General features: G+C 42.6%; 1 protein-coding gene across 1 annotated transcript in view; it reads right to left on the minus strand.

Annotated features, from left to right (window-relative positions):
* LOC143023144 (neurofibromin-like) overlaps positions 1-16,208 on the minus strand; it is a 375,045-nt gene that overhangs the window by 209,372 nt on the left and 149,465 nt on the right. Inside the window, exons 23-25 of the mRNA XM_076181656.1 lie at positions 12,958-13,131; positions 2,755-2,919; positions 2,398-2,559 (exon numbers count right to left, since the gene is read on the minus strand). Coding sequence (XP_076037771.1) covers positions 2,398-2,559; positions 2,755-2,919; positions 12,958-13,131 — 501 coding nt within the window. The remainder of the gene's footprint in view (positions 1-2,397; positions 2,560-2,754; positions 2,920-12,957; positions 13,132-16,208) is intronic.

Genomic DNA, 16,208 nt, shown 5'->3' on the forward strand with positions numbered 1-16,208 from the left:
GTACCTCCTTTCTTCAGACATTCTGCATGGCATCCATCCAGACCAGGTGCCTTACCTGCTCTCATCATCTTAACAGCTGCTTTCACTTCATCCTTCCCTATTTCTCCTCCATTTTCCTCACTCATCACTCATTTTCTTAGTGCTTCCCACTGCAACTACCTTTCCCTCCCTATCCTCCTTCACATTTAGCAACTCCCTCCAATACTCTGCCCATCTTCCCCTTACTGCATTATCTTCCATTATCATCTCTCCATCTGCACCTTTTACCTTTTCTTCTCTATTTGATTCGCCTCCTCTTTCTCTTTTAATTTCCTTCCAAAAACATCTTTTTATTACTTTCAAAATTTTCTGTCATACTCTAACCCCATTTCACATCTGCTCTCCTCTTTGCTTCCTTCATCTTATGCTTAACTTCCCTTCTCTTTACTTTGTACCTCTCATATGATTCCTTCATCCTAATTTGTAGCCAATCTATGAATGCCTGCTTCTTCTCTTCTACACCTTTCTTTGCTTCCTCATCCCACCACTCACTACCCTTCTTTCTATTTCCTCCCGCCCTCCTTGTTCCACACACCATCTTTGTACACCTTAAGACTCCCTTCTTGAACCATCCTCATTCCTCCTCCACTCCTAGTTCTACTCTATCATTTACTCCCTCCCACTCATTCTCCTTTTTTTTCTCATTTAAGCAGTTCACTCTTAAGTACCTCACTACCTTCTGCCCTTTTCCTCTTTCTCCATCTATCCTCCATTCTCAACTTGCCTTCCACCAAAAACTGATCTGATATTCCCCCACTTTCTCCCGTTATAACATGTATGTCCGTAACTCTTCCTACTATATTCCTATTAACCACTATATAGTCCATTAACCACTTCAGTACGGGACTTAAATCTCGCGGGCAGCAGCCAATGCCAGCCGTATGACGTAACGTAATAATATTCGCATCATAAAATATAGTCGCCGCTTATATCGATCGTTCTCTCTTTCACCCGCGAATTTTGAAAACCACAGAGAATGGGATTCAGGGTGCATTTGGGAGAATGTAAAAACACAGGGGCGACTACAATAAATATAATCAAGACGCCGATATGGCAGCGTCGCGAATCCACTTGCTCCTCATGACGCCTACGTGTGCGGCACCGTATGGAAGGGGTTAACGCTTTATCTGCCACCCTTCCATCCACCACCCTCTCCCATGTGTACTTATGCTTGACTTTCTTCCTAAACACTGTATTTGCTATCATCAACTCTCTTTCAAGACACATCTCCACCATCAATTCTCCACTACGATTTTTACCTCGAACTTCATACTTCCCAATCACTCCATCTATTGGTTCATTTCCTACCCTAGCATTAAGGTCTCCCAATACAACTACATTGACACTTCTCCCTAATCCCTCTATGCACTCATTTATATCTACCCAAAAAGCCTCCCTTTCCTCTATGCTCTTCTCACTACCAGGTCCACATGCACTTACAAAAACCCACATCTCCCTTCCAAGCTTCACCTTCATCCACATCAACTTTGATGACACCTCCTTCCACTCCACAACCCGCTTACTTATCTCTTCACTTACTAGTATAGCCACCCCTTCTCTCCCTCATCCCCTCTTTACTCCTGAGTATCTCCCAGCTACACTCCCAAACTCACAGTTGCCCTTTCTTTTCATTTTTGTTTCACTCAAAGCCAGCACATCTATCTTTCTTCCCACAAACATACTGCCTATCTCTTCCCTTTTACCCTCATCTGTACCACATCCATGTACATTAAAAGACCCAAACCTTAAGGTACTAATTGGAAAACTCCCAGACCCTCTTATGCCTTTACTTCTTTTTTAGGAATGTCCCCTTTTGCGGCTACAGGTAGTAGGACTCCTGATCCCATCCCCGTTTTTTGTCGCCTTTTATGACTTAAGTGGAAAGACTTGGTGGTAGCATTCTTTTCCCCCACCACAGGGTCGGCGAAAAAAGGAAATGAATATTCAGAGATATGGTACAGGACAGTAACAAGGGGTTGGGGGAAAGCATAACAGAGGGATAGTCGTAGTATAAAAGTGTCATCATTTCTCCATGAACAGAGTTTTCCTCTATCACAGACAAAATGATGTGTGGCTCTGGTCCATAGGGGTGCCCCATATAGACCCTAAAGTATCAACTGCATGCTACTTTGCCACAATAACATGCAGCCAATACCCCAGATGCGGAACGATACAATAGCAGGTCACTATGAGCATAGCTCTTCCCACAAAATACAATTAGGTAAATACACACACACATGTATATATATACAGAGAGAGAGACTTGGTCCATTAAATAGTATGAGGAAGCTATAATATAAAAAAAAAAATAGCACTACTATTACAACAGCACAAAAAATCTAATATTGCAATGCAAACCTTAAAACAGAAGGCCATAATTTTGCTGCCAAGAGAATTTCCCCGAAACAAAGTCTGCATGCAGTCTGAAACTTCAACTTCCTTGTAAAACATATTCCAAAGCAATGGAGACAATAGGTGTTTAGCATCAAAGAGTGTCACAAACACTCTTGCCAACTCATCCTGTAAAATTGCATTGAAATACATTACTTCATAAAATGAATTTGTCATATTTACTGTAATCATTAAAAAAAAATTAAGAAGTTACTCATATGGAGTTATAAACACTATATCCATTAGACTATAGTATGATTTACCAACATTAGATTCAAATATTTATCAAACTCAAAATTATTTTAAGTATAACTCATCACTAACCATCTGAGGGGTGACCACCACTGAAGAGAGAGCCATGGCAATTGGTAGTTCCCCCTTATCCCCAATCATGGTCACCAACTGCACCAGTTGTTCATACCGGTCTGCTAAAACCGTTTCTGCTAAGGTGTCAAACTCTGTCCCAACTTGCAATATCTTGGTCAAAACCTGCAAAAATAACAACAAAAGTTATGACTTAATGTTGGGAAATGACCTGGGATCAGCCAGCTACCATTCACACCAACTAAAATACATGCATACACATACACATTCCAAGGGCTTTTTCCCTCTTTCATGGGAGGTAACCGAATTCAAACACAAAAATGCACTCCCACTCATTTCATCCCAAATACTCCACTCCAATTCACCATTCCTCCCTCTTTTCTTGGCTCCTCCTGGATGACAGGTCATCCCTCCATCTTGCCCACTACCCTGGGTCAAAGGCAATGTAGCAAGACACAGCACATCCACAGCAAGGCTGCTTCAGTGACCCCTTCCCCTCTGTTCCTTCGTGCAGAAAGAGAGAAGACAGAAAATCCTTCTGGTTGCATCAAAATATCATTCACACGTACTCCCTCACCACCCGACATCACCCACCCACTCCTTTCCATGAATCATAGCATCATCCATACATAACCATTCTCCACTCACCCTTATCTTCTGTCTTCTCCTTTCCTTCTTCAACAGACATTCCCTTCTTTCCCAATGCTCCTTTTACCCCATCCATCCATCTCATCCTTGGTCACCCCCTCATGTTCACTCCTTCCACATCTCTTTCACTAATAATCTTTCTTTACTCATTCTTTCAATGTGTCCAAACCATCCCAATACTCTTTCATCAACTCTATCTTCCAACTCACTTTCCATCACTGTTCTCCTCGTTTCTCACTCTATCCAACCTAGTAACCCATACTATACTTCTCAGGCATTTCATCTCACACATTTATACTCTTCCTCTCCAATGTTCCATGTTTCTGCACTATACAGTGCTGTCGGCACAATCACCAAAGTCATAAATGATGGCAGAAGTATTAACAATATCAGCAAAGTTGGCAAAAGTGAAAACTACAAAATTATATGGGAAAAAAAAGGAAAATAGTGATGAGGAAAAAGAGAGAGAAAAGACACTAAAAAATGAAGCTAATGAAAAAAAAGAGAAGAACAATGACCAAAAAGACAGCTCCTAGAACCTTTCCTCCTATCCCGTATATCTGCAAAACCTCCCACATTGCCTTCCTGTCTACCCTGTCATAAGCCTTTTCCAGATCCATAAAAGCCAAAAAATATCCTTACCTTTTCCTATAGCTTTCTCACATATCTGTCTTACCACAAAAATCTGATCTATGCAACCTCTACCTGTCATAAATCCACTGTTCCTCACCAATTACTCCCTGTTCCTCTCCTAATTCTCTCAATCAAGAACCTCTCATAAGCCTTCCCAACTACACTTAACAAGCTAAGCCCTCTGAAACTACTACACTCACACTTGTCCCCTTTTCCTTTCTAAAGTGGAACTATACAGGCACTCCTCCAGTCCTCCAGCACTCTACCCTCTCTCCAGCAAACATTGAATAACCTCACCAGCCAGTTCATCATCACTGTACCTCCTTTTTTTTTTAGACATTCTGCATGGCATCCATCCAGACCAGGTGCCTCACCTGCTCTCATCATCTTAACTGCCTTCACTTCATCCTTATTTCTCCTCCAATATCCTAACTCATCATGATCATTTTCTTAGCACTTCCCACTGCAACTATCTTTCCCTCCCTATTCTCATTTACATTTAGCAACTCCCTAAAATACTCTGCCCATCTTCCCCTTACTACCTTCTTTTCCATTAACATCTCTACATCTGCACCTTTTACCTTTTCTTCTCTACTTGATTCGCCTCCTCTTCCTCTTTTAATTTCTTTCCAAAACATCATTTTATTACTTTCAAAATTTTCTGTCATACTCTTACCCTATTTCACATCTGCTCTCCTCTTTACCTCCTTTACCTTGTGCTTTATTTCTCTTTTCTTTTCTTTGTATCTCTCATATGAGTCCCTCATCCTATTTTGTAACAAATAGTTAAAATGTGTGAAAAAGTCATCAAAAGTAGCTGGACCAAACATCTGGAGGAGAACAGTATATTAAATACGAAACAATTTGATTTTAGACAGGGAAGATCATGTGCCACAAATTTGATGTTTCTATTCAAGGTTAATAGATATAATGCAAGAAAGGGAAGGATGAGTAGACTGTGCTTTCCTGGACTTACGAAAAGCATTTGATAAAGTACCACACAAAAAACTATTACGACAGCTCAAAACAAAAGGTGTGCATGGAAAATTATTGAAATGATTGGAAGATTTCTTGCATGGGTGAAAAATGAGTGGTGCTCAGAGATAAAATCTCTACCTGGGGGAAAAAAAATAATTAAAAGTGGAGTCCCAGTGGGTTCAGTATTGGCTATGATAATGTTTGCTATTTATGTAAATGACATGGATGAAGGTGTTGAATGTAACATGATTTTCTTTCCAGATGACACAAAATTACTAAAGTACAGAAAAAGATTGTGAATCACTACAGAGAGACCTGGACAGGTCTATGAATGGAGTAAAAAATGGGAAGTGAACTGCAACATTACAAAATGTAGTATAATGGAATTTGGAAAAAGTAAAAAAAACATCAGGACAATATAAAATCAGTGCAAAGGAAACAAAGAAAGTTAGTTCTGAAAAGGACCTTGAGTAATTATCACTGAGGACATGTCCCCAGACAAGCAGATAAACAAAATAAGTAAGAAAAACCTACAATTTACTAAGATCAATAAAGGTGACTTTTAATTACTTGGATGAGGTAATGAAAAAAAAGTCACACACATGAAAAAGATTGGAGTATGCAGCAACACTATGGACATCCAGTACAGATCCACACAGATGTCTGGAACAAACTGAATGAAACAAGAGTGTGCAAATATCATAGAAGAATTCAAGAACAAACTGGATGTAGCGAGATACAAAGACGGGTCACTACGAGCATAGCTCCCCTTCCTGTATACATACATACATACATACATATACCAAGGCTTTTTCCCCCTTCCAAGGGAGGTAGCCAAAAAGGGAAAGGCATAAAAACACTCCCACCCATTTCATCCCTAAATACACTCCACACCCCTCCCACCCTTCCTCTCATCTGAGCACCTCCTGGATGATGGGTCATCCCTGCACCCTGCCCACCGCCCTGGGTCAGAAGCAGTGTCGCAGGACACAGCACATCCACAGCAAGGCCGCCCCACTTAATCGGCGACCCCCCCTCTCCGTCCCCCCTTGCATATAAGGAGAGGACGGGGAGAAATCCCTTCGGGCTGCGTCAAAACTCACTCACACACACTACCCCCCCCCACCCCCCCGCCCATTTCTCCCCATGCAGTCACAACATCATCCATATACAACCATTCTCCACTCACCTCTGTCTTCCTGTATACAACTAAGTAATATAGTCTCCTCTTAGCATCCATTCCCAAACGTCTATTTCTCATTACATTTTTTAATCTTCCAAGGCATTTATTGCTTCTCTCAATCTACATTCTAACTCCACTCCTCCCTTTCCCACTACATTCACCCCAAAGTATTCAAAGCTATCCACTTCCTCCATTCTCTCTCCCTTAATACTCACGTCCAATTTGCTGTCACCCTCTCCCCTTGTACATCTCATCACCTTAATTTTACCCACATTTATTTTTAACTTTCTTCTTTCACACACATTCCCAAACTCTGTCACTTCCTTAATCCCTCCTCTGATCCTGCTACAAGCACAGTGTCATCAGCAAACAACAACTGGCTTATCTCACACTTTTCTCCATTTTCTTTAACTAACTCCAATCCCCAACCCATTATCATTACCTCTCACACCACCTCATCAATGTATAAATTGAAAAGCCATGGTGACATGACACATCACTGATGAAACCCCACCTTCACCTCAAACCACTCACTCTCTCCATTTCTAATTCTAACACAGGCTTCACTAATCTCATAAAAACTCTTGAATGCTCTTATCACCTTTCCTCCTTTCCCATATATACATGCAATACCTCCCAGAGTGCCTTCCTGTCTACCCTGTCATAAGCCTTTTCCAATCCATAAAGGCCCAAAAAACATCCTTACATTTTCTTAGAACTTTCTCATATACCTACCTTACCACAAAAATATGATCTACGCAACTCCTGTCATAAACCCACACTGTTCCTCACCAACTTGGTTACCACTGTATAGTCCATTAAAGTTTGGGGTGGTGCGAGAGGTGAATGCAAGGGTGGTGGGTCAGGGGTTGGAGATGGTTAAAGAGAATGGAGAAAAGAGGGAAATAAGCCAGTTGTTGTTTGCTGACGACACTGCGCTTGTAGCAGGATCAGAGGAGGGACTGAGGAAGTTAGTGACAGAATTTGAGGTGTGTGAAAGAAGGAAGCTGAAGATAAATGTGGGCAAAAGTAAGGTGATGAGATGTACAAGGGGAGAGAGTGACAGCAGGCTGGAAGTGAGCATTAAGGGAGAGAGCCTGGAGGAAGTGGATAGTTTTAGATGCTTGGGTATGAATGTGGCAGGAAAGGGAGGAGTTGGGGTGGAGGTAGAATGTAGATTGAGAGAAGCAAGTAAATGCCTTGGTGTATTAAAAAGTGTAATGAGAAATAGACATCTGGGAACGGGTGCTAAGGGGAGGTTATATGAAGGAGTGCTTGTGCCAACAGCACAGTATGGGGCAGAAACATGGAACATAAGAGAAGAGAGAAGGAGTTTGAATGTCTTTGACATGAAATGTCTGAGAAGTATGATAGGGGTTACTAGGCTAGATAGAGTGAGAAATGAGGAGGTGAGGAGGAGAACAGGGGTGGAAAGAGAGTTGGAAGATAGAGTTGATGAAAGAGTATTGGGATGGTTTGGACACATGGAAAGAATGAGTGAAGAAAGATTAGTAAAAGAGGTGTGGAAGGCAGAGGTGGAAGGAGTGAATATGAGGGGGCGTCCTAGGATGAGATGGAAGGATGGGGTAAAAGGGGCATTACAAAAGAGAGGAATGTCTGTTGAGGAAGGAAGGGAGAGGACAGAAGATAGGCGTGAATGGAGAAGGGTTGTGTATGGATAATGCTGTGATACATAAGGGGGGAGTGGGTAGGGGTGGGGGGTGAGGAAGTATATATGAGAAATAATTTGACGCAGCCTGAGGGGATTTCTCCCCGTCTTCTCCTTCTCTGCATGAGGGAACGGAGAGGGGGGTCGCCGAATTAATGAAGCAGCCTTGCTGTGGATGTGCTGTGTCTTGCAACACTGCTTCTGACCCAGGGCAGTAGACAGGAAGTGGTAAGATGAGAGGGAGGGAGAAGGGTGGAGGGGAGTGGAATATGTAGGGGATGGAATGGGTGGGAGTGGTTTCTATGCCTTTTTCTTTTTAGCTACCCCCATGTAAGGGGGAAAAGAGCCTTTGGTATATGTATGTGCATCTCATCACTTCCTTTAATCTCTTCAGTACGATGACACCTGCGTAAGCATCATGAGGCGCGAGTGGGTACACGATGCTGGCATTGGCATCTTGATTATATATATTTTTTGAGGTTGTATATGAGGTACCCCCTGATTCTGTGATCTGGTTTGGTCACATTTTGTGTTTATTATTACATATAACAAGGCTTTTTCCCCCTTATAAGGGAGGTAGCCAAAAAGGAAAAGGCATAAAATCATTCCCACCCATTCCATCCCTCAATACACTCCACACCCCTCCACCCTCCCTCTTATCTTAGCACCTCTGGTATGACGGGTCATCCCTGCACCTTGTCCACTGCCCTGGGTCAGAATCAGTGTCGAAAGACACAGCACATCCACAGCAAGGCCACTTCATTAAATCGGCGGGCGCCCTCTCCGTCCCCCCATGCATAAAAGGAGAAGACGGGGAGAAATCCCTTTGGGCTGCGTCAAATTTTGCTCACAAATACTATCTCACCCCCCATCCCCCCGCACATTCCACCTCATGCATCACAACATCATCCATATACAACCGCTCTCCATTCACCCGTCTTCTGTCCTCTCCCGTCCTTCCTCAACAGACATTCCCCTCTTCCCCAAAGCCCCCTTCACCCCATCCATCCACCTCATCCTAGGACGTCCCCTCATCTTCACTCCCTCCATATCTGCCTTCCATACCTCTTTTGCTAGTCTTTCTTCATTCATTCTTTCCATGTGTCCAAACCATCCTAATACTCTTTCATCAACCCTATCTCCCAACTCCCTTTCCACACCCGTTCTCCTCCTCACCTCCTCATTTCTCACTCTATCTAGCCTAGTAACCCCCATCATACTTCTCAGACACCTCATCTCAAACACATTCAAACTCCTTCTCTCTTCCTCTCTCATGTTCCTTGTTTCTGCCCCATACAGTGCTATTGGCACAATCACTCCTTCATACAGTCTCCTCTTAGCATCCATTCCCAAATGTCTATTCCTCATTACACTCTTCAAACCACCAAGGCATTTACTTGCTTCTCTCAATCTACATTCTACCTCCACCTTCACTCCACCTTTTCCTGCCACATTTGCACCCAAGTATCTAAAACTATCCACTTCCTCCAGTCGCTCTCCCTTAATGCTCACTTCCAGTCTACTGCCACTTTCACCCCTTGTACATCTCATCACCTTACTTTTACCCACATTTATCTTTAGCTTTCTTCTATCACATACTCTCCCAAACTCTGTCACCAACTTCCTTAATCCCTCCACCGATCCTGCCACAAGCGAAGTGTCGTCAGCAAACAACAGCTGGCTCACCTCCCACTTTTCTCCATTTTCTTTAACTATCTCCAATCCCTGACCCACTACCCTTGCATTCACCTCTCGCACTACCCCATCCATGTATAAGTTGAACAGCCAGGGCGACACAACACATCCTTGACGAAGTCCCACCTTTACCTTGAACCACTCACTCTCTCCATTTCTAATCCTGACACAAGCTCTACTACTCTCATAAAAACTCTTGACAGCTCCTAGAAGCTTTCCTCCTATCCCATATATCTGCATAACCTCCCACAGTGCCTTTCTGTCTACCCTATCATAAGCCTTTTCCAGATCCATAAAAGCCCAAAAAACATCTTTCCCCTTTCCTATAGCTTTCTCACATATTTGTCTTACCACAAAGATCTGATCTACACAACCTCTACCCGTCCTAAATCCACACTGTTCCTCACCAATTACTCCTTCTGTTCCTCTCCTAATCCTCTCAATCAAGATCCTCCCATAAGCCTTCCCAACTACACTTAACAAGCTAATCCCTCTGAAACTACTACATTCACACTTGTCCCCTTTTCCCTTGTAAAGTGGAACTATACAGGCACTCCTCCAGTCCTCCGGCACTCTACCCTCTCTCCAGCAAACATTAAATAACCTCACCAACCAGTCCACCATTACTGTACCTCCTTTTTTTAGATATTCTGCATGGCATCCATCCAGACCAGGTGCCTTACCTGCTTTCATCATCTTAACAACTGCCTTCACTTCATCCTTCCTTATTTCTCCTCCATTTTCCTCACTCATCACGGTCATTTTCTTAGCATTTCCCACTGCAACTATCTTTCCCTCCCTATCCTCCTTCACATTTAGCAACTCCCTAAAATATTCTGCCCATCTTCCCCTTACTGCCTTCTCTTCCATTATCATCTCTCCATCTGCACCTTTTACCTTTTCTTGTCTACTTGATTCGCCTCCTCTTCCTCTCTTAATTTCTTTCCAAAACATCTTTTTATTACTTTCAAAATTTTATGTCATACTCTTATCCCACTTCACATCTGCTCTCCTCTTCGCCTTCTTTACCTCTTGCTTTACTTCTCTTTTCTTTTCTTTGTACCTCTCATATGACTCCCTTGTCCTATTTTGTAACCAAACTGTGAAAACTCGCTTCTTCTCTTCTACAACCTTGTTTCCTCATCCCACCATTCACTACCCTTCCTTCTATTTCCTCCTGTCCTTCTTGTTCCACACACCATCCTTGCACACTTTGTGACTCCCTCCTTGAACCATCCCTATTCCTCCTCCACACCCAACTCTACTCTATCCTTCACTCCCTCCCACTCCTCCTTCAGGTTCTTCTTGTACTCCTTCTCCTTTTCCTTTTCATTTAAAGAGTTCACTCTAAGCACCTCCCTACCTTTTGTCCCTTTCCTCTTTCTCCATCTATCCTCCACTCTCAACTTACCTTCCACCAAAAAATTATCTGATATTCCCCCACCCTCTCCCCTTAGCACATGTATATCCTTAACTCTTCCTATCATAATCCTATTTACCACTATATAATCCATCAACGCTCTATCTACCATCCTTCCATCCACCACCCTCTCCCATGTGTACTTATCTTGACTTTCTTCCGAAACACTGTATTTGCTATCATCAACTCTCTAGACACATTTCCACCATCAATTCTCCACTACGATTCTTTCCTGGAACTCCACATTTCCCAACCACTCCATCGATTGGACCATTTTCTACCCTAGCATTAAGGTCTCCCAGTACTATTACATTGACATTTCTCCCTAAATCCTCTATGCACTCATTTAAATCTATCCAAAAGGCCTCCCTTTCTTCTACACTCTTCTCACTGCCAGGCCCATATGCACTTACAAAAACCCACATCTCCTTTCCCAGTTTCACCTTCATCCACATTATCCTTGAGGAAACCTCCTTCCACTCCACTACACGTTTACCTATCTCTTCACTTACTAGAATAGCCACCCCTTCCCTCCCTCGCCCTCTCTTCACTCCTGATAACCTCCCACTTACATTCACAAACTTACTCTCACCCTTCCCTTTCAACTTAGTTTTACTCAAAGCCAACACATCCATCTTTCTTCTCACAAATATACTACATATCTCTTCCCTTTTACTCTCATCTGTACCACATCCACACACATTAAAAGACCCAAACCTCAGGGTGCTGGTCCGAAAACTCCCAGACCCTCTTATGCCTTTACTTTTTCGTTTAGGAATGTCCCCTGTGGGGCTACAAGGAGAAAGATGCCTAGTCCCTTTCTTCTCGCCTCTTATGATCCAAGTGGAATTTCTTGGTGGCAGTATTCTTTTCCCCCACCACAGAAATTGAATACTCAGAGAAATGGTACAGGACAGCAGCAAGGGGTTGGGGGACAGCATAACGGAGGGACAGTCGTAGTATAAAAGTGTCATTTCTCTATGAAGAGTTTTCCTCTATCATAGACAAAATGATGTGTGGCTCTGGTCAGTAGGGGCTCCTCATATAGACCCTAAAGTATCAACTGCATGCTACTTTGCCACAATAACAAGCAGCCAATACCCCAGACGGGGGTAACAGTAAAAGAGAATGAGTAATACAGCGATGACTTTATATCTTATGTGAGTAGTGTGATGCATTGTACATATCGCAGTCAATGCTGTACGCAAGAACATGACTCATACTGAGGTGGTTAAACTATATTTACTTTCAGTTCTCCCCTGATTACTTACTCTATTCCTTTGCCAACTATACTTAAGACATACACTCTTCCAGTCCAGTGGTATACTTCCTTCCCTTTGGCACATATCTAACAACCTCACTTGCCATTCCATTATATTCCTCCACATTAGGCACTCCAAATGACTATAATCTATCTCGGATGCTTTACCAGTTTCATCTTTCAATACTCTTTGTAATTCCTCTTTTCCTACAGCCATATAATTCTCCTTTTTGATTTATCTATGTACCAAAAGGATTCTTCCCCCTTATATGAGAGGTAGCCAGCTAAGACATGCACCCACCCCCATCCATCCCACTCCCATCTATCACCTATTTGTACCCCTTTTATGTTGACTCCCTCTAAAAAAATTATATCTATATATCAACGGCCTCTTTCCCCTTATAAGAGGTAGTCGGCCATGGCACATACCCACTTCACCCCTAGCCCCCCTTTTTATCATTTTTTTTTTCTACACCTTTTTCTTTTTGGCTAACCCCCCCCCCCCCATGTAAGGGGGATAAAGCCTTTGGTATATGTATGTATGTACCAAGAGTTTCTTCCCCCTTATAAGAAAGGTAGCTAAATCATGGTACACATTCATTTCCACCCATTCCATTCCCATTCACCACCCTGATTTCCCTGTTATAGCTCTTTGTAAAGCTTTCTACTTTCAATAATATTAATAATAATAAACAAAACCAGTCCTTTGGCAATACCTCAATAAAAGCTGCTCGTGTTTGGAGGTCTTTGTGGTAGCCTAGTCCAATGGAATGCATTAATCCTGAATCAATGTTGGCTGATAGAAGATTAGACATGGCTTGGATGGTGGCATTACGTAATGTTGACAACTTTCCCGGTTGCATTCTTTGCCTGGATACATCTTTCTCCACCTGAAGATACAAGGAAAACAAATCATGTGAATAATAATGAAGAGGTATACAGTACAATAATCATAACTTATGACTTGCATTTCTGATATATACACAGTTAATAAAAATCTTTATAGGAAAGGAGGATTACTATATTTTCATACATATATCAAAGGCTTTTTCTCCCTTGCAAGGGAGGTAGCCAAAAAACAAAGGGATAATATCCACTTCCACCCATTCTATCCCCACATATTCTACTTCCATCCACCCCCTCTCTCCTTCTTATCTTGGCTCCTCCTGGATGATGGGTCATCCTGCATCTCATCCACTTCCCCGGGTCAGAAGCAATGTTGCAAGATACAACTACTACCAGTAGCCCCAAAAGGGGACATTTATAAAAAAAAAAAAGTAAAGGCATAAGAGGGTCTGGGAGTTTTCCAACCAGTACTTTAAGGTTTGGGTCTTTAAATGTGCGTGGATGTGGTGCAGATGAGAGTAAAAGGGAAGAGATAGGCAGTATGTTTGTGAGAAGAAAGATGGATGTGCTGGCTTTGAGTAAAACAAAAATGAAAGGAAAGGGCAACTGTGAGTTTGGGAGTGTAGCTGGGAGGTACTCAGGAGTGAAGAGGGGATGAGGGAGAGAAGGGGTGGCTATACTAGTAAGTGAAGAGATAAGTAAGTGGGTAGTGGAGTGGAAAGAGGTTTCATCAAAGTTGATGTGAATGAAGGTGAAGCTGGGAAAGGAGATGTGGGTTTTTGTAGGTGTATATGGGCCTGGTAGTGAGAAGAGCATAGAGGAAAGGAAGGCTTTTTGGGTAGATTTAAATGAGTGCATATAGGGATTAGGGAGAAGTGTCAAAGTAGTTGTATTGGGAGACCTTAATGCTAGGGTAGGAAATGAACCAATAGACGGAATGATTGGGAAATATGGAGTTCCAGGTAAAAATCGTAGTGGAGAATTGATGGAGATGTGTCTTGAGAGTTGATGATATCAAATACAGTGTTTAGGAAGAAAGTCAAGCATAAGTACACATGGGAGAGGGTAGTGGATAGGGTGTTGATGGACTGTGTAGTGGTGACTAGGAGTATGGTAGGAGGAGTTGAGGATGTACATGTTCTGAGGGGAGATAGTGGGGAAATATCAAATCATTTTCTGGTGGAAGGTAAACTGAGAGTGGAGAAAGAGGAAAAGGGCAGAAGGTAGGGAGGTACTTAAGAGTGAACTGCTTAAATGAGAAAAAAAAAAGTAGAATGAGTATAAGAAGCTGAAAGAGGAGTGGGAGGGAGTAAAGGATAGAGTAGATACTAGGAGTGGAGGAATGGGGATGGTTCAAGGAGGGAGTCATAAGGTGTGCAAAGATGGTGTGTGGAACAAGGAGGGTGGGAAGAAATAGAAGGAAGGGTAGTGAGTGGTGGGATGAGGAAGCAAAGAAAGGTGTAGAAGAGCAGGCACTCATAGATTAGCTACAAATTAGGACGAGGGAATCGTATGAGAGGTACAAAGTAAGGAGAAGGGAAGTTAAGCATAAGATAAAGGAAGCAAAGAGGAGAGTAGATGTGAAATGGAGTAAGAGTATGACAGAAAGTTTTGAAAGCAATTAAAAGATATTTTGGAAGGAAATTAAAAGAGAAAGAGGAGGCGAATCAAGTAGAGAAAAGGTAAAAAGGTGCAGATGGAGAGATGTCTTCTTCCATCCTTCCTCAACAGTCATTCCCCTCTTCCCCAAAGCCCCTTTCAACCCATCCATCCATCTCATCCTAGTTTGCCCCCTCATGTTCACTCCCTCCACATCTGCCTTCCATAACTCTTTTACTAGTCTTTCTTCACTCATTCTTTCCATGTGTCCAAACCATCCTAATACTCTTTCATCCACCCTATCTCCCAACTCCCTTACCACTCCCATTCTTCTCCTCACCTACTCATTTCTCACTCTATCCAGCCTAGTAACCCCTATCATATTTCTCAGACACCTCATCTCAAACTCATTCAAACTCCTTCTCTCTTTCTATATTATGTTCCATGTTTCTGCCTCATAAAGTGCTATTGGCAAAATCACTCCTTCATACAATCTCCTCTTAGCATCCATTCCCAGATGTCTATTTCTCATTACACTTTTTAATCCACCAAGGCATTTACTCGCTTCTACCTCCACCTCCACTCCCCCCTTTTCCTGCCACATTTGCACCCAAGTATCTAAAACTATCCACTTCCTCCAGTCGCTCTCCCTTAATGCTCACTTCCAGTCTGCTGCCACTTTTTTCCCTTGTAAATCTCATCAACTTACTTTTACCCACTTTTATCTTCAACTTCCTTCTTTCGCACTTTCCCAAACTGTCACTAACTTCCTCAATCTATTCTCTGATCCTGCTATAAGTGCAGTGTCATCAGCAAACAACAACTGGCTTATCTCCAACTTTCCTCCATTTTCTTTTACCATCTTCAGTCCCTGACCCACTACCCTTGCATTCACCTCTCAAACACCACCCCATCCATGTATAAATTGAACAGCCTGGGCAACAAAATACATCCCTGACGAAGTCCCACCTTTACCTCAAACCACTCACTCTCTCTATTTCTATTCCTTACAAAAGCTCTACTACTCATAAGCCTTTCCCAAATCCATAAGAACCCAAAAAATCCTTCTTTTTCTTATCTTTTCTTTTTCATATCTGCCTCACCACAAAAATCTGATCTGTGTAAAATGAGTGAAGAAAGACTAATAAAAGAGGTGTAGAAGGCAGATGTGGAAGGAGTGAACATGAGGGGGCGACCAACAAGGAAATGGATGGATGGGGTAAAAGGGGGCTTTTAGGGAAGAGGGGAATGTCTGTTGAGGAAGGACGGGAGAGGACAGAAGATAGGGGTGAATGGAGAATGGTTGTATATGGATGATGTCGTGATTCATGAGGTGGAATGGGTGGGGGATGTGGGGTGAGGGAGTGTGTGTGAGAAAATTTTGATGCAGCCCAAAGGGATTTCTCCCTATTTTCTCCTTTTCTGCATCAGGGGACAGAGAGGGAGGTTGCCGATTTAATGAAGCGGCTTTCCTGAGGATGTGCTGTGTCTCGTGACACTGCTTCTGACCCAGGGCAGTGGA

The sequence above is a fragment of the Oratosquilla oratoria genome, unplaced genomic scaffold (assembly GCF_046742065.1).
Source record: "Oratosquilla oratoria isolate Oo_2021 unplaced genomic scaffold, ASM4674206v1 SCAFFOLD45, whole genome shotgun sequence".
Classification (NCBI taxonomy): Eukaryota; Metazoa; Arthropoda; class Malacostraca; order Stomatopoda; family Squillidae; genus Oratosquilla; species Oratosquilla oratoria.